Raw genomic sequence first — 18309 nt, 5'->3', positions numbered from 1 at the left:
AGGCAATTCTCTTTTGGCTTTAAGATAGCATGTTTGAATGCATCTGACTATCCATCTAGCAATGCCTTGTTTAGAGTTTGGATTTCCTATGTGTGGTTTTTGAAAAGCTATGAACAGTTGTTTTGTTTTCCTGATTAGCTTTGTTCTGTCAATGTAATACATTAGTGCTCTTTTGATGTCTAATGTATGTAGTGCCCTTTCAGCCACAGAATTTGGTTGTGGGAAGAACACTGGCAATTCTACTGTTTGATTTAAATGGAATGGTGAGATTACTTTTGGCAGAAATTTTGGATTTGTTCTTAGAACTATTTTATTGTTGTGTATTTGAATAAATGGTTCTTGTATGGTAAATGCCTGTATTTCACTTACTCTTCTGAGGGATGTGATTGCAATGAGAAATGCGACCTTCCAGGTTAGATATTGCATTTCACAGGAATGCATGGGTTCGAAAGGTGGACCCATGAGTCTTGTTAAGACGATGTTAAGATTCCATGAAGGAACTGGTGGTGTTCTTGGTGGTATAATTCTTTTTAGCCCTTCCATGAATGCTTTAATAACTGGTATTCTAAATAGAGACGATGAATGAGTAGTTTGTAGGTAAGCAGATATTGCTGCGAGGTGTATTTTTATAGATGAAAAAGCGAGATTTGCTTTTTGCAAATGTAGTAAGTATCCTACTATGTCTTTAGTAGAGGCATGTAATGGTTGTATTTGATTGGAATGGCAGTAGTAAACAAATCTTTTCCACTTAGATGCATAGCAGTGTCTAGTGGAAGGTTTTCTAGCTTGTTTTATGACCTCCATGCATTCTTGTGTGAGGTCTAAGTGTCCGAATTCTAGGATTTCAGGAGCCAAATTGCCAGATTCAATGATGCTGGGTTTGGATGCCTGATCTGTTGTTTGTGTTGTGTTAACAGATCTGGCCTGTTGGGTAGTTTGACATGCGGTACTAGTGAAAGGTCTAGTAGAGTTGTATACCAAGGTTGTCTTGCCCATGTGGGTGCTATCAGTATGAGTTTGAGTTGGTTTTGACTCAACTTGTTTACTAGATATGGAAGGAGAGGGAGAGGGGGAAAAGCGTACGCAAATATCCCTGACCAACTCATCCATAGAGCATTGCCTTGTGATTCGCGGTGTGGGTACCTGGATGCGAAGTTTTGGCATTTTGAGTTTTCTTTTGTTGCGAACTAATCTATCTGGGGTGTTCCCCAAATTTGAAAGTACTTGTTCAGAACTTGGGGGTGAATTTCCCATTCGTGGACTTGTTGGTGGTCTCGCGAAAGGTTGTCTGCTAGTTGGTTTTGTATTCCTGGAATAAATTGTGCTATTAGGCGAATGTTGTTGTGAATCGCCCACTGCCAAATTCTTTGTGTTAGGAGGCACAATTGTGTTGAGTGTGTTCCTCCTTGTTTGTTTAAATAATACATTGTTGTCATGTTGTCTGTTTTGACAAGAATGTATTTGTGTGTTATTATGGGTTGGAAGGCTTTTAACGCTAGAAATACTGCTAACAGTTCTAGGTAATTGATATGAAATTTTGTTTCGTGTATATCCCATTGTCCTTGAATGCTGTGGTGATTGAGGTGTGCTCCCCACCCTGTCATGGAAGCATCTGTTGTTATAACGTATTGAGGCACTGGGTCCTGAAATGTCCGCCCTTTGTTTAAATTTTTGCTGTTCCACCATAGAAGCGAGAGGTATGTTTGGCGGTCTACCAACACCAGATTTTGAAGTTGACCCTGTGCCTGTGACCATTGTGATGCTAGACACTGTTGTAAGGGTCGCATGTGTAGTCTTGCGTTTGGGACAATGGCTATGCATGATGACATCATGCCTAGAAGTTTTAGCACATGTTTTGCTTGTATCTTTTGGTTTGGAAACATAGCACTTATTACCTTGTGGAATGCCTGCACTCTTTGTGGACTTGGAGTGGCAATTCCTTTTGATGTGTTGATGGTTGCTCCTAGATATTGTTGTGTTTGACACGGTTCTAGGTGTGATTTTGTATAGTTGATGGAAAACCCCAGTTTGTGAAGGGTTTGTATGACAAATGTGGTGTTGTTTGCGCATTTTTTTACTGTGTTGGTCTTGATTAGCCAATCGTCTAGGTAAGGGAACACATGTATCTGTTGTCTCCTGATGTGTGCTGCTACTACTGCTAGACATTTTGTGAACACTCTTGGTGCAGTTGTTATTCCGAATGGCAACACCTTGAATTGGTAATGTATTCCTTTGAATACGAACCGTAGGTACTTTCTGTGAGAAGGGTGTATTGGTATATGAAAGTACGCATCCTTTAGGTCTAATGTGGTCATGTAATCTTGCTGTTTGAGCAGTGGAATGATGTCTTGTAGTGTGACCATGTGAAAATGGTCCGATATGATGTAGGTATTTAGTGTCCTGAGATCTAATATTGGTCTTAATGTTTTGTCTTTTTTTGGAATTAGAAAGTACAGGGAGTAAACTCCTGTGTTTTTTTGTTGTACTGGTACTAACTCTATTGCATCCTTTTGCAGTAGTGCTTGAACTTCTAGTCCTAAAAGTTCTAAATGTTGTGGTGACATTTTGCGTGTTTTGGGGGGGATGTTTGGTGGGAAGTTGTGGAATTCTATGCAATAGCCATGTTGGATTATTGCTAATACCCAATTGTCTGTTGTAATCTGTTGCCAAGATTGGTAGAATTGGCTTAGTCTTCCCCCCACTGGTGTTGAGTGAAGGGGTTGCGTGACTTGAAAGTCACTGTTTAGGTGGAGGTGTTTTTGGAGTCTGGAATCTTCCCTTACTCCTTGGGAATTGACCCCCCCGATATCCCCTGAAACCTCCCCTTTGGAAGGAACCCTGATATGGTGTGGTTCTTGTTTGTTGGCTGGTGGTGTCTGTGGGTTGGCCACGAAACCCCCCTCTAAATGGAGTTTTTCTGAAAGAGCCTCTGCTCTGCGGGGAGTAGAGTGCGCCCATGGCCTTGGCCGTGTCTGTGTCCTTTTTAAGTTTTTCAATGGCTGTATCCACTTCAGAGCCAAAAAGTTGTTTCTCGTTGAAGGGCATATTAAGGACAGCCTGCTGGATTTCAGGTTTGAAGCCTGAAGTGCGTAGCCAAGCGTGTCTCCTTATGGTGACAGCAGTGTTGACTGTTCTTGCTGCAGTATCGGCTGCGTCTAGTGAAGAGCGGATTTGATTGTTTGAGATCGTTTGTCCCTCTTCCACTATTTGCTGCGCCCTTTTTTGGTATTCCTGGGGAAGATGGTCTACGAGAAGTTGCATCTCGTCCCAGTGTGCTCGGTCATATCTGGCCAGCAGCGCTTGTGAATTTGCGATGCGCCACTGGTTGGCTGCCTGTGATGCTACTCTTTTCCCTGCCGCATCAAATTTTCGGCTTTCTTTGTCCGGAGGTGGGGCGTCGCCAGATGTATGTGAATTTGCTCTCTTGCGAGCTGCCCCTACTACCACGGAGTCAGGTGGTAACTGCGAAGTAATAAACACTGGGTCTGTGGGTGGTGGTTTGTATTTCTTATCCACCCTTGGGGTGATGGCTCTTGATTTTACGGGCTCTTCAAAAATTTGTTTTGCGTGCCGTAACATCCCTGGTAGCATTGGGAGACATTGATATTGGCTGTGTGTAGCCGAGAGGGTGTTCAATAAAAAATCATCCTCTATAGGATTGGAATGCAGTTGGACATTGTGGAATTCTGCTGCCCTAGCCACCAGTTGCGAGTATGAGGTACTGTCCTCTGGCGGTGACGGCTTTGTGGGGTATGACTCGGGATCATTGTCCGGCACTGGGGTGTCATACAGGTCCCAAGCGTCTTGATCCTGATCGTCATGACTTATGGTAGTTTGCGCTGGTGAGTGCATTTGTGGCGGTGTTTGTGCCGGCGATGCCTGTGGTGGAGAGGGCGGAGGCGTGACTTTTTTAACCACTTTGACTTGTGGTTGTGCGTCATCCTTTGGAAGTTCGATCCTTCTTTTCCTCATGATTGGGGGAAGGGTTGATATCTTCCCTGTGTCGTGCTGGATGTACAGTCTCTTTTGTGTGTAGTCCGATTCTACACTTTGGAGCTCTTGTCCAAGTCTGTGCATTTGGCCACTTATTCCTTGTTCCTCTGAGTAGGATGAAGGTGTGGTATTTTTCGGCGCCGAGAGAGAATCTTTTTTCGGTTTCGGCACCGACAGAATTTTTGTTCCTTTCGGCATGGATTCTCGGTGCCGATGTTTTTCGGTGCCGGTATCTTGTTTTTGTCTCTCGGAGCCGCTTTCTCGGCTCCGAGGTTGCTCCATGGCGGTCCCTCGACCGGAGTCGGGTGTCTTCGCTATGGGCGTGCCCTTTTTCGGCGCCTTCGACGGGTCGCCTGTTTTATGGGTCGAGCCATGGCCTGTTGGCAGTGGCGTCCCCTGGGCTTTCGGTTTGTCGATGAATTTACTTTTCGACGTCTTACTCACAGTTTGTTGCTGTTGTTCGATGTCGGAGTCTCCGGATTCTGATTCCGGAACCGAGAATGTTTCCTCTTCCTCGTCGAAACGTTGTTTTGTCGACGTGGACGCCATTTGTTGACGCCTGGCTCTTCGGTCCCGGAGTGTTTTTCTGGACCGGAAGGCTCGACAGGCTTCACAGGTATCCTCCTTGTGCTCGGGGGACAAGCACAAGTTACAGACCAAGTGCTGATCTGTATAAGGATACTTACTGTGACATTTTGGGCAGAAACGAAACGGGGTCCGTTCCATCGGCTTCGATGTCGCACGCGGTCGGGCCGACCAGGCCCCGGTGGGGGATCGAAACTACCCCAAAGTCTTCCGATGATCGGTGTCGATGTACCTAACTATCCCGATACCGAACGGAACAATACCGACGCTTTCTTCCGAGATTCTGACTAACTTTCCGAACCGAAACACGGAGCGAAAAGGAATACGTCCGAACCCGACAGCGGAAAAAAACAATCTAAGATGGAGTCGACGCCCATGCGCAATGGAGCCGAGGAGGGAGGAGTCCTTCGGTCCCGTGACCAAAAAGACTTCTTCGAAGAAAAACAACTTGTAATACTCCGAGCCCAACACCAGGCAGCGGACTGTGCCACACATGTGTATCTGCAGCAACATATGCCATCGAACATACTGTTTCTTGTAATGCCCGATTTAAATTAGTGCATTATAATTTCCTTCATAGGTTGTATCTCACTGCAAAAGAACTACATCAGATCTCCTCTCTCTACTCAGATGCCTGTCCCAGATGTGGTTGCAGGGGGGGCAAATTTCATACATTTAGCTGGGCAATGTAGAGAGGTCCAGACTGAACGGACACACATGATGACTGAAATACAGAGAGATGCAGGAATAACTTTTGCACAGATCCCTCAGTGTTGCCTCCTTAGTAATATTACATGACTGAAGGGGAGGAAAATAGCACACAAGTCCCTACACTTATCCTTAGTCTTGGCTAGGTGCAGGGTAACCATTCCACGAATGGGTCAAACTATGCTCGCTGGCATGCGGATATGTTGGAATGGTCAGTAGCTGAGGAAATGCATATGAGAATAAGTTGAAATGATGACAAAGCACTTGAGGATGTAGGTACCTTGAAAATAATGTGATGTCTTTCTTGACCCAGAGCTGGCAATCACCGCCTCGGACAGTTAGAGTGAAGACACAGCGGAAGAAGTGGAGGCTGGAAGATTAGTAGAGGATGTCAACTAAAAGGAATTTCATTGCGATACAGTAACTGACTTTGCTATGCTTTCTTAAGTAAATGCTGGGGAGGATGATTGGGGATAGATTCTTAGTCGGATATGTTGAATAGTTCAATGTCTGACTAATTGTACCAATAATACTTACCTGTGAGCCCATTTTTGCCACTCAATAATGCTGTAAGGTTTATTATGCAACTATGAAAAACAAAAGATTAAAAAAAATATATATATATATTATAAATGGTAGCGGGCCTCCTTTACACTGAAAGAGAAAAAATAAAGTGGAAAAAAGATGGCACAAAAAAATTACAGACTGCAAGACAAAATAAATTATTATTAAAACAAGATCTTTATGGCCGATAATATTTGCAAAGAAGTTTATAGAACTCTTGGCTCTCTTGCAAACCTGAGAGGCACTGCTAATGAAGTCGTCACTTCTCTAGCTTTAGTAGATGCTCTCATCTTATGTCCACTATAAAGAAGAGAAACTATTGAGGCGTGTCACACTGTTAATAAAGATACATAGCAAAATGAGGTCTCTGTTTCTAGTGTTCTACCACTGATGTAATACATTTAATGACTAAGAATAATCTATTGGGTTTACCAATTAATATTTGCCCAGCAAGATTAATCTTTGCCACTAAGGAATCTATCGCTACAGCTCTAATGATACACTATAGCATTATAGCCCGCTGCCAAGGGCTACACCCACTGTTAAAGGCCCTGAACCTGAGTTATAGGCCCAGTCCTCAGGTGAAGCCCTATAACAAGGGTTATGGCCTTAAATAATTGGTATAGCCTGAGGCAGAAGGACTATAAGGCTATTAGAACATACAACCCACTAAGGGTAGAATGTTCTACATTTAAGAGGGAGAAACATGAAGACAAACATTGGAATGTTGGAGCGCTGGGCTAACACCAGCAATTATAAGCCAGGAGCCACTCCATTGTCTTCAATGAAGCTCTAAACATTCCAATGGTCTTATATACCCTTGTAGCGTGCCGTAGCGGGCTATACCGGCCATTAAAGGCCCACTCCAGTGTTAAAGGCCCGAGCCGGAAAGCGAGGGCCTTTAACAAGGGAGTGGGGCTTTTAATGGCCGGTGTAGCCCAACTACTGCCATCTATAGGGCTATTAGAACATTCCACCCCTAGAGGGTAGAATGTTCTAATAAGTAAATAAAAGGCCTCACAGAGCCCAAGGGGGTTAAAATCCCCTCGGGCTCCATGAGGCCTTGGTTCACAACAACAGCTGTGAAAGACACACTTTGGAATGTTGGAGCTCCGAGCTTCTACCAGCCATTACAAGCAGAGCTACTCCATTGTCTCCAATGGGGTGCTGAACATTCCAATGTTCTAATAAGTTCCTAAGGATCTTAAGTAAAAAATTGTATGATTTAGCAAAAAAGAAACGGTGCCTAGACTAAACTTCTTTAATTCTTTATGATGAGAAGTTACCTGAAAAATAACTCTTACATCAGAGATCCTATATTATGTAGAAAGTTCAGATCTATTAAAAGGTGCAAACCGAGGCTTCTAATCTCATTTCAGCATAAGGACAGTAGTTACATCTGCTACAGATGATTTAAGGATGATAGCGGATGAAGTGGTGTCAGAGCGGTGATCATTTTAGATCCAGATGTGTTTAACTGCCTTTGACTATACTACTCTTCTATATTTCTTGGAAAACTATTCGTTCAAGGTCATGGCACTCAGATGGATAAACACCTTTCTGACTGGCAGAACTAAGGCAATTCAACTGACTTTACACAGGTCTGTAGAGGTGTTCACCAATATTCACCTTATTCTTCTTATCTTCAGTTTTCACAGGAGATCAGTGAAATAAAGACTTTCATGTCAGTATATAGTGGACACCCTTCTATCTGCTAGATCCAGAGGTCAGAACAGATCTCACACACACGCACACTGGTTTTACTGCACATGACATAGCCTGGCATTGGTGAAATAAAGCAGTACATATGCAGACTGGCATATGAGCAAGCTATTAATCCCTGAAGCTAAAGCAAGATAGTTTAAATAATGTTCAAATTTGCAGATGCCGCTAAAAATGAAACACAGATGTTATCGGTTTTCATGGGCCTCTTGAGCAAAAAAAAAAAATGAAATTCACCCGAATCTGAACTGGGAAATGTGGGGAATGTGGGCTGCTAGCCAGACAGAGCTCCACAGAATGCAACTACTGTGAGGTGATAGCCAGCAGCACAGGAAAAGAATGACTGGAGTCGCCAATTACAGTCTGAAGTCATTAAAGGAAGGAAAATGTTGAGCAGTCTCGTAATATGGGTGAGGCCCTTTGTCTGGCTCCTCCACTGTCCCTATTAAGACTCTGTTTATTCCAAGGGACTCTGAATTAGAGGGAGAATAAAGCAAAGCTGCCTGCCCACTAGTGTTGGCCAGTACCCTGGCCTTATATAACCTCACAATTCTACAGAGAAAGCCGGTCTGAAAATTAAATCATCCTGTGAGAGCCCCTTTTCAGGGAGCAAATTAAATTCACCTACATAACAAACCAAGCTTCTCTGGACCAGATCAACTTTTCTCTGCTGACCAGATGCTATAGTATTTATCCTCCTGCTGTGAGACTCATTGTAACCCAGATCGAGTGGTGCACAGTGCAGCCCTCCCTGTTGCCGGAGATGGTCGGAACCCTGATTATAGGAAAAGATGAAGCGATCAGGATATCACCAGATTATAGTACATTAACACCCAGTAGGATCAAGAAATGGCAGGTCCGTGGAGGCCAGGAAGACCTGCAGAACATGGAAACTCAGATGATACTTCAGGGGCCCAAGCCCTTGCCACTATATTAAAATAAGATAGATACAATTTCCCTGAGAGCATACCTTCAAAAATGATCCTGCCCAGGAGCTTTAGCACAGATTGGAGGATGCTGAAGGGGGCTTTTATTGAAGAAACCTCAGATTAGTAGGTTTCCGGAAAAAGCGAAGGGACATGCCCTCAATCACTTCCTGCAGAATTAAATCACAGATTCTCTCAAGCCCACTGGACTTTCAAACTGCTCTACTGTTGTGAGGGCACATAGCCATCATCCCATCTCTACTTGCCAACATACGTCCCAGGTCTATCACAGACAAAATCCATATTTACTGGACAGGGACATTGTCTCTCAACAAGCAAGGAACGCCTGAAATACGAGAACTGCACAACCAGAATATTTAAAAAGTACAAAAGCTCAGAAAAATCTTTTGAACCAGTAAAACAGCAACTTAGGTTTATGAATTTGAAATAATTCATGATGTAAAAGTGCTCTTTGTCATTAGCCCTGAGGTACTTTGGGACAGGCTGGAGACAGGAGGGGGGCAAATCTAACTGGCGTAGCAAACTGTGGCCCCAGCAGAAACAGGAATTTTGTCTGGAGGAATACCAAGACCAAAAAGAGACAGCTTGGCCCAACCAGGGTAACAAAATAAAGGCCTAGAAACTTGTATACAGATAGATGGGGTTTAAATGATACTGCAGGCTGACAGATGGGTGACAAGGAGTGCTGGATGAGTGTATTTGACAAAACTGGTTAGGCTGGCCTGGTGGCAAACACACTCAAGAAGCAATACACATACATCATGTATAAGGTGATTTGAGGGCAAGTCCTCGGTATGGTTTTAGAACATTCTCCCATTTTCCATACTAGGTAGAACTGCTGTGTCTTTCTTGCCTGCATACAATACAGAACTTCGTGTGCCCCATTCTGTCTTCCACATATAAGTAATTAGATAAACTTATTGTATCCAGGATAAAGGCTTGGATAAAAAATAGGGTGGGCCCGAGTATGCTGAAACTGGACCAGAAGAACAGGGTTTATGGTTAGTGGATGTAGTACTCTTATTAAACTGCATCTCAATTACAGCACACAGCACAATGGTGTGCAGAAGAAGTTAAGTAGAAGAAAAGACCGTTGAGTGCATTACTCAAGGATGAATTGCTGTTAGAGCTACTCATAAGCAGAGGACATACATTATCTCAATACACATATACTGTGAAGAAATCATGGATGGCCCGAGAAACCACAGTAACAAGAGGCCTCAGGAAAGTTGTGTTTCTTAAGACTTAGAATTATGGAGCCTGAACCCATTCAAACGTGTCATTTGAGATACGTCACTATCTCGTTGGAGGGCGAGGAGATGCCTTACCCTAAGGGATTTTCACCCAGGGAATATGTTTATATTTTTTACTGAGGCCCAAGAAGTGCTTGGGATCCGACCTGAGTCATTTCAGACATATGCCAAACTAGCAAGAAAAGCATGAGAAGTTTGACCAAACACCCTGAAAGACAAAGTCAGAAAGTTTTTCACATCTTAAAATCAAACACTCATTTCATTCTTTTTGAGTAAACTGACAGCATATATTTTTCACTTCTCAATAAAGGCAAAATAGCCCAAAATGCAACAAGCTACAACAATGTGAAAACAATGGAATAGTTTACCTAATAAAGTAAAATGTGAAAGAACTGATAAAAAACAATGTTGGTAATTGTACATATGACAGTTTAAGAATTACGAAGATGTACTCATGTAGGTATATTCAGGGCCACTGAAATTATCTGCAAGAGGAGGGTCAAATTGTGTGGCAGGGTTGAGTAAATTATGCGACAAGAAAAGGCAAAGTACAGCACATTTTGTGATAGTATTCCTGAATTATTTTGTCATTTTTACCCTTGGTAACAGAGTCTGGGCATTGGTTGCACATCATTAGCACCAGCTTAACACTCAAATATAGCAAGAAAGAACAGAAAGGTGACTAGTCAAAGACGTTTTACTCTGCGGCAACACTTATCACTGCATTTTTAGCAACTTTCGAACCATGTGAGCTAGAAACAAAATTATTTTTTTCAAAAAAATCTGCAGATTGTGCAGCAGATGACAGATTATGTGGCAAATGCTGCAAATCTACAATTATAGGAAAAACGCCACAGATGCACAATCGCACAATTGCCAGTGCCCCTGGGTACATGGTACTTCTATTGCACAAACCTAGACAAAAGGCAGTGCAGAGCTATATAAAGTCAAAGACAGGCATAAAGTCAACAAGTGATATAAGTAGCTAGGTCATGATGGTGTGTTCTCGGACTATCTGTATTAGCAGACATGTGTACACAGATTTAAGGGAATGACGGTTAACGACCAGCTGAACATGTACCACATGTATCACATCATTTATAACATCACATTTAATAAGACAAAGTTTATCTGGCTATCCGGTAGGGTATACTATTAATCAACCAACAGGCTAATGAAGAGCTAGCAACTGGCTGCAACACAATTAAAGATGGTTATTACTTTGAAGGGTCCAGGGAAGCGGAGATCAACATTGTCTCTTCCATTAACTGTTGCTTATTGGCCTTGAGTCAGGAAGGTTTTTAGTGATGACTATTTTTATTTAGGAATACCAAGGGTCAACACTGTGGACTTGAACTTCTACTTTATTAATTGCTCCAAAGTCTGCAGCTTGTTATTTTTTTAGGTAGTGTCTGGACTTCTTTTGAAAATAACCCTGTACAGTTCACCCAGGACTACAACTCTTACTTCCAGTATGCAGTCAATATGAAGTAAGAGGAGCATTGTTTTAAGTTTTTAAGTGCCAACATAGTTTTAGAATTGTATTGTTGCCGTAACCACCTCACTTAAGTAGTCAGTAAACAAAGGTTGCATTAAGTCATAATCTGGGGGTGTGAAAGCAACTATCAAGTGAAAACTGTCATACAAAGAGTAGAAGAAATATATTTCCTCAGCTATACATAACTCCAAAACACAGGAGCAGCACTCATTTTGAGATGAAAGTACCAAGGTTGAAGGCACCATCCACTCAGTAATAGCACTCCGATGAGTCACTGACTTCTGTGTCACCCAACCCAGCTTGTATTTGTGTGAGCGAGTGCCAGGGCATGGACAACCAATAAGAAATGTGGGCTTTTTTTTATTAAGTCCCAAAACTAGGAAAGCGCTGGAGCTTTCCCGGAAAGTGCAATATGCAATTAAACAGCAGCAACAAGCAGTATGCAGCGCAGCCCCAGAGAATTAGTTTCAGAAAAATGAGGTTGGCTTAAAATATCTTTATGAAAACCCAAGAATTATAAAACTTTGAATGAGTGTGTACATTTCCTGGCAAAGAAACCCCAAAAAATGCCCACTTAGCAATACTTTTCACAGATTGTAAAATTTGGGGTGAGCTAAGACTGGCTGCTTTTGATGCAACCTTGACTTCTGCCAGTTTATGTTCTGGTTTATGTTCTGGTTGCAGTGGTATCAAAGGCTCTATCCTGTTCCAAGTTTTCCAATCACTATTTTAAAATAAGAGCAACATTTGTAGTGTCCTTATTGATAGGGAAGTGTAGAATGCATTTTTACTCCCCATAAGAGCAATATTCGTACACTCCGAAAGAAGACACCCAGTAACAGAAACCCACTCAGCCTGTCTTACATAGGAGGCTGATAAAAAATGTATTAGGAAATAATAGCTGCAAAAGAAAATTAAGACTGTGTTGTGCATCATATCACTGATCCATATGCTAATATCATTATTCTTTTTGCAACTGAATTATGAATATAGGTTTACTATATGCACATCTCCAACTTAGTCATCACCGGACTGCAGGAATGGCAAACAGAGTGACAGAGTATTAACCAATAAAAGAGAAAAAAACTCATCACTAGCAGGGGGAAAAGAAATTGATAAACCTGTTGTGCTGTGTATACCTGTTATATTGTGCATTCATACAGAGGTCAAAGTGCTACTTTGAGGAACTTAGGGAAAAATGGCTAGCAGATATGGGTAAAGATGATCAGTGGTGTGGACTGAGGCCTAATTCTGAGTTATATAGTAAAAGCACTCAGGAATGCACGCTTCAGTTTGCCACAATTTAATAATACACACAGAACTTGAATCCCAGAAAATGAAATAAAAACGATTCAGGACTGTAACAGTCCTTACCGAGATATAAAGCAAGTTCTTCCACTCAACATGGTCCTGCCACATGATATAAGGCTTTTGGAAGGATCTCATGAAACAGCTTACTGAGCCCACTTAGAGATCAAATTTGATAAAGCCATTCAGTTGCCTTTTAGGTTTGTTCTTTTGTCCTAAGAAATCGAAGATGACTAACAGATTAATAGACCTTGCTTTCGCAATAGCAAAGCCACTAATAGCAATTACATGGAAATACCCTAGCCTCCAGTTATATAAAAATGAGGGCAGATATGCATAAGTCACTAAGCTGAAAAGTGCCTTTTGCATATGATAGTTAAACAAAAGTTGAGAAAAACAGCAAAGAGATGCTGTACACAAAGTCACTAAAATAAGATGACAGAATTTTAATTGAAAGTTATGGAAGCACAGAGAAAAATGTAACAAAGAATGAAGAATACCTTGGAACAGAGGGATCCAAACACTTTAATGATCGCAGGCGGAACTACATAAGATACCTGATGAATATGCAGGTTTTGTAACATACTTTATGTCCCTCCATGGGATCTGTTACCATTCATACAAAAACGCACCAGGGACGAAAAGAAAAGAGCTGGACTGATCACGATGGCCTGTCAGAGCTATAGGTAATCTATTACACTCATAAACCAAAGAGAACCAGCAGTAGTTCTGTAAATGTTTTATCAGAAATATGTATGTCTAAAACGAGAAGCTCATACTTTTTTTTGCTGCTAATGAAATGTACACAGAGGAAATTCTACAATACTTTTTGTTAACTCAGCACAATTAAAAATAAACACACAAAAAAAATCAATAACAAGTTTGATAAAGCCTCACTGTCTCTAAAATGAAGAAGCTTAGCATCATCCTCCTCTTCAGATAAAACATATATGCTGGATGGCAAGGGCAAATTACCCAAAGACAGGATAACATTCAGTTCCATGCCCAGGACCATGTCCTCCAAGTCAAACTTTACACTCCCCATCATTGAAAAGTCATGCTTGCAACTCCATCAATAAAGAATAAATTGCACAGGCAAAAACTGTCCCTCTCAATTTTTCGACTGGTGTACAATCTCTTGCTCTCTATTGCCTTAACTAATGGAAAATCATTCTGGTAGGGCTCCCCAAACTGCTTATTTTTTGTATAATGGCTAGAATAAAGATGTTAATCTGATCTGCAAAGGAAGACACTTTGAACCAATCACAAGCTGCAGAGGAAAGTCAAAGCACTGCTCAAACCTAACTTTAATTTACTACCTGTTTTCAGAAAGAAATGACACCTGCACATAATACTAGATCCTAAATTGTAAATGTTCTAAAAAAAAACTCAGCTTGTGCCTTTTCTATTGTCTCTCTCAAACTCTGGGAAAAAAAAACTGTCCCGACAGCACTCTGTAGAGAACCTGAAATATGTTCGTTAAGGAAGCTAGACAAAACCAATCACAATTATTTTTCAATGTATTTGAATACTTTTGAACACTAATGTAAGCCAAGTAGCACAGAACATTACAACTTTCACTATAACAAAAACTAAACTATATTATTTTACATGTTGGGCCTGAAAAAATGTGATTGCATCAGCCCCATCGTGATGGAACTCCCCTTGATTCCCTTCCTCCATTAACCCAGCAGCCTCACTTACAGAGCCATCAAGACTAGCAGCCGCACTAATCTTGCAGACAATTTCACCATCTCTGTTGGGTCTTGGCACACCTGCAGCCAGAACACCATCAGGCTGCATGCTAGGAAGTGACGCAGAATCTGGAACATTCATCAGGACTGCCTCAAAGATGTGACAATTTAGAAAACAGTTGAAATCACGTCTTTAAATAACACTACATCACAATGCATTAACAGTCCACAAACCAGCTACCGATTCCATCACTTGTTGACTTCATGCTCGTCTTTGACCCTGTATGGCTCCCCACTACCCTTTGGTTAGGCTTGAGGTATAAGACCACCACATACATACACAGCACTCCAGAACCCTCTGTACTTGTGCTTTTAGAAACATAAAAAACCCAGGTGACTGAAATGCTTCCCCAAAATGTCACCCGAAGAAATTATACATACAAAAGGGAAAATATAACCTTTTTCTGGAGGGAAGAAAATAAACTTAGCATCAAATTTAAGCAAATATATGAAAAAAACACTCCATAGTGGAAAGTAAGACCAAAACCAAAGTTCAAACTGAGATGGTGTGTATGACTGAAGGAAACTGTTTTATTTGCTGGCTAGAAGCAAATAAAACATTTCTTTCTGTGAAGGGCTTTGCTATCTAGTCACCCCCCCACCTCCAATTATGACATAATGCAAGTTTTGTTCACTGACTATCGAAGCAAGGTGTTTACTATTAAAAACAAAAGGCAGAGGAGCAATGTTTTACTGAAATGCAGCAGTAAAGTAGCCCATTGAAGATCACTCCTCTATTCCAGAATCAGTTTCAGGAAAAGCTGTATTTTCTATTATCACAGTGTTGTACAAGGAGAGAAATCTTAGGTTAAAAGGACAGGATCTCCGAGGTGACTTGCAAACTCACATCATATACTTAATAGTAAGCATCAAACAAAAGAATGTGTGTGTCCATAGCGCATGTTTAAAAAGTGAACACAAAGTAGGAAGCCAAAAACTAAACTGAGAAAGGTCATACCTGAACTAGTGAAGTATGTAAAATGTTTGACTTTCACAGACAGTTGGTATTAGACAATGATGTAAAATTCCATAATCTACAGAGCAATTAACTGAAACTTCATTAAAGTCCCAGAAAATGGGGGTGTTTATATGAATCCTGCCAATACTAAAGCTGAAAGAATGCCAAACTTCTTAAATATGGACTTTCCCACCCTATCATCACTTCCAGGTTCAGTAAATTGTTTTATTTAAACCAACTCTAGTACCGTTCAATTTTCAGTAATTTTACTAAATAAATGACTTTCCATTACAATTACTGTACAGCATACCTGCTTCTTTTCCGCAATGTGAGCTTTTAACCATCTTTCCACCTCTTCAATTTTCTTCTTGTGTACAGCAAGTTCAGCCTGTCATCACAAAGTTGTTGATTAATAATACAGTTTACTCAGATCCTGGTCATTTCAGATGATCATCTTTGAACTGGAAGCACTTTCCCCTTAGTGATCTTGAATATTCAAAAGCATGTGGAAAAGTACAACATCTTCACATATCAAATATGGTATAAGAGCTGAAGTACTTTTTTTATTATTTATTATTTATTTATTTGCACATCTCTTTACCATCACACTGTTCAGCATTTTTGAGCAGCACTGCCTTGGATGTTGACTGTAACAAAGGAGAAAGCAAGGCTTTGATAAGCAAATCCCCTTAGCATTCCTCAATACCCCAGTTACATGTTGCCACTGAGGCACTCACCCCTGCCCAGACTGAGCAAGGAGACTCTGGAAATTCACACTTTAGCTCTGTATATGAGGTATTGGCAGTATGGGTCACAGTCTTGCTACACACTGACTGGATGCTGGCCTTCAGGAACCACACTCAGAGACCAGAAGCCCTTCATTTGGCAGCTGCTGCCTCCCAGACACGGGGCTGCTGTTTCCTGAGCCGGTTACTCAACCCAGGTGGAGCAACGAGACAATGACGATGGAGATGTGTCAAACCTCCACAGAAAGGCAGGCAGTACAGAGCTCAGCAAGCTGCTCTGCTCCTAATCCTTGACCCCTAATTTGACTTTAGAAAACACAAATTAAATTAAATACATGCATGTTCTTTAAAACCAGAATCTACAAAAGAGCAAACTTTGAAAAACAGAACGTGGTAAGTTTCCTCTACGCACCATATTTCAAACGACAAAGTTATGGCTGGGAAGACACAAAGGATGTTGTATGGTGACAAAAAACACAGATGGTTAGCTACAGATGGGTGCTTTGTGCAAAAAAGAAAACCTGCATATGAAACTGCATTGCTGCAGAAACATGCATTGCTGTTAGATCCAGGAAAAGATGCCAGGAATCCTTAAATAAAGCACAGCTAACCCATCGTAACGAGACAACTTGATAAGATGGGATTCGCAAAAATAAATTACTTGCAAAAAATAAGGCATCATAGAGAGGATTTGGAAGTTGTGTAGGGCAATTCTCTATAAGGTTCTTTGTATGTCAAATTGTCACGTTGTCTGTTCGAACAAGTGAATTGGTTCCTTGGGCTCAAGCAAAGAAAAATAAACAGCAAGCGGGACAGGCTGTGAAATTACTCATTACATTACTACCCATGTCCAATTACCTTCATTTAAGACATGCCAGATTTAAAGAGCAGAATAATTCACATCAAATGTGCTAGCACAATGAAGAGTAAAGCACACTTATGCTATACTAAGCAGCAACAATTCAGATTCAACCGCTTACCAACCTGTGTTTCAGGCTTGTATTTATCGATCCATGGATCATTGCAAGATTCACCTGCTGGTTGTTTAGACGGTTCACCAAGTCGCTCTACAGAGAATGGCTTTGCTCTCTTTTTGTGCAACGACTTGCTCTGGAAGCTGGTGTGTAAAGAGGGCTTGTCTTTACTCCTGTAGTGTTTCTTTATCCCTTCGGATGGCTTAGATCTTGGAGGAGCCGAAGTGAGGACTGTATTTCCAAATAAATCCTCAAATGATGGTTCTACCCAGTCTGTGATCTGTATTACACACAAAAAGAAAGGAGCATAACTTACAAAAGTTACAGAATGTTGAATAAATTCTGTTTTAAAACATATGAATGATGAGATAGAAAGAATTGGCAAATGCAGAAAATGCATATCTAAAATTAGGGGGGGAAGCATGGCAAACTGGATGACTTAATTTGATCATAAACTTTTAGTGCGGACTTTGTTATGCCCACAAGATACTTACTTGTTGTAATACTGACCCACCAGGAGCAAACTGAAAGCTCGGCATCCTAATATGCCTCTAGTGCAAAACGTATACAAGAAATGTAAGTGCTATTTGCTTCTGTATATTTCAAGAACCAACCTAAATGTGATGGTGAAGAATGAGTTAAAATTCACTAGCTGACACAACACAATAATCTACACTGAAGAAGCTCTATTAATGTTCTGTGCTTGTAGAGTTTATGTATCTTCTATGAATTACTTGTACATTAAGATGTCTGAACTGCATTAAGAAGGAAAAGACAATAAACTTATATTAGAAAAGACAAGTGAATCTAAATTACTGACCTTAGCAGACACTATCTTTCTGCTGTAAGAAGTTTTTGACATCATCAGCTTTAGGAATTCCCATCCGCACCGTGCCACATGAACACATAAAAAGAATTGCGCTAAAAAGATCAAATTAAAACAAAATATTAAAATACATTTGCCCACACAGCAACAGAATAAGAAACTGAAAAGATCCAAATAAAAATACATGCATCCCAGAGGAGGCAGTCAGCCTCTATTCTGCTTTCACATAATGAAATACCACTTCCTTACGTGCAAGATACTTGCAAAATAATTTCTAGTTTCCCACCAAAAGGAATGTTACAGAAAGAGCTTATTGTACTTATTCCGTAAGTAGGTCGTCTAAATGCCTTATTCTTTCTCAGAAAAATTACTCTCCTTATTGGTACCCTGGATGAAGTCAATGAGGCTTCAATGCAAAGAGAAACAAACCAAAAGGTTATGGTATTTCAAGATACAGTACACTTAACCTATCT

The 18309-nt window shown here is 41.0% G+C and overlaps 1 protein-coding gene across 1 annotated transcript in view; it reads right to left on the bottom strand.

Moving 5' to 3' along the window:
* The window catches only part of RAD17 (RAD17 checkpoint clamp loader component), a 278159-nt gene that overhangs the window by 227043 nt on the left and 32807 nt on the right, over positions 1-18309 (bottom strand). The window contains exons 2-4 of the mRNA XM_069224406.1: positions 17831-17931; positions 17021-17290; positions 15601-15678 (exon numbers count right to left, since the gene is read on the bottom strand). Of these exons, the coding sequence (XP_069080507.1) occupies positions 15601-15678; positions 17021-17290; positions 17831-17875 (393 nt within the window). The 5' untranslated portion in view covers positions 17876-17931. The remainder of the gene's footprint in view (positions 1-15600; positions 15679-17020; positions 17291-17830; positions 17932-18309) is intronic.

Source organism: Pleurodeles waltl, chromosome 1_1 (genome assembly GCF_031143425.1).
Source record: "Pleurodeles waltl isolate 20211129_DDA chromosome 1_1, aPleWal1.hap1.20221129, whole genome shotgun sequence".
Taxonomy (NCBI): domain Eukaryota; kingdom Metazoa; phylum Chordata; class Amphibia; order Caudata; family Salamandridae; genus Pleurodeles; species Pleurodeles waltl.
The sequence above is the reverse complement of the archived record's forward strand: the minus strand, read 5'-3'. Positions and strand labels throughout refer to the sequence as shown.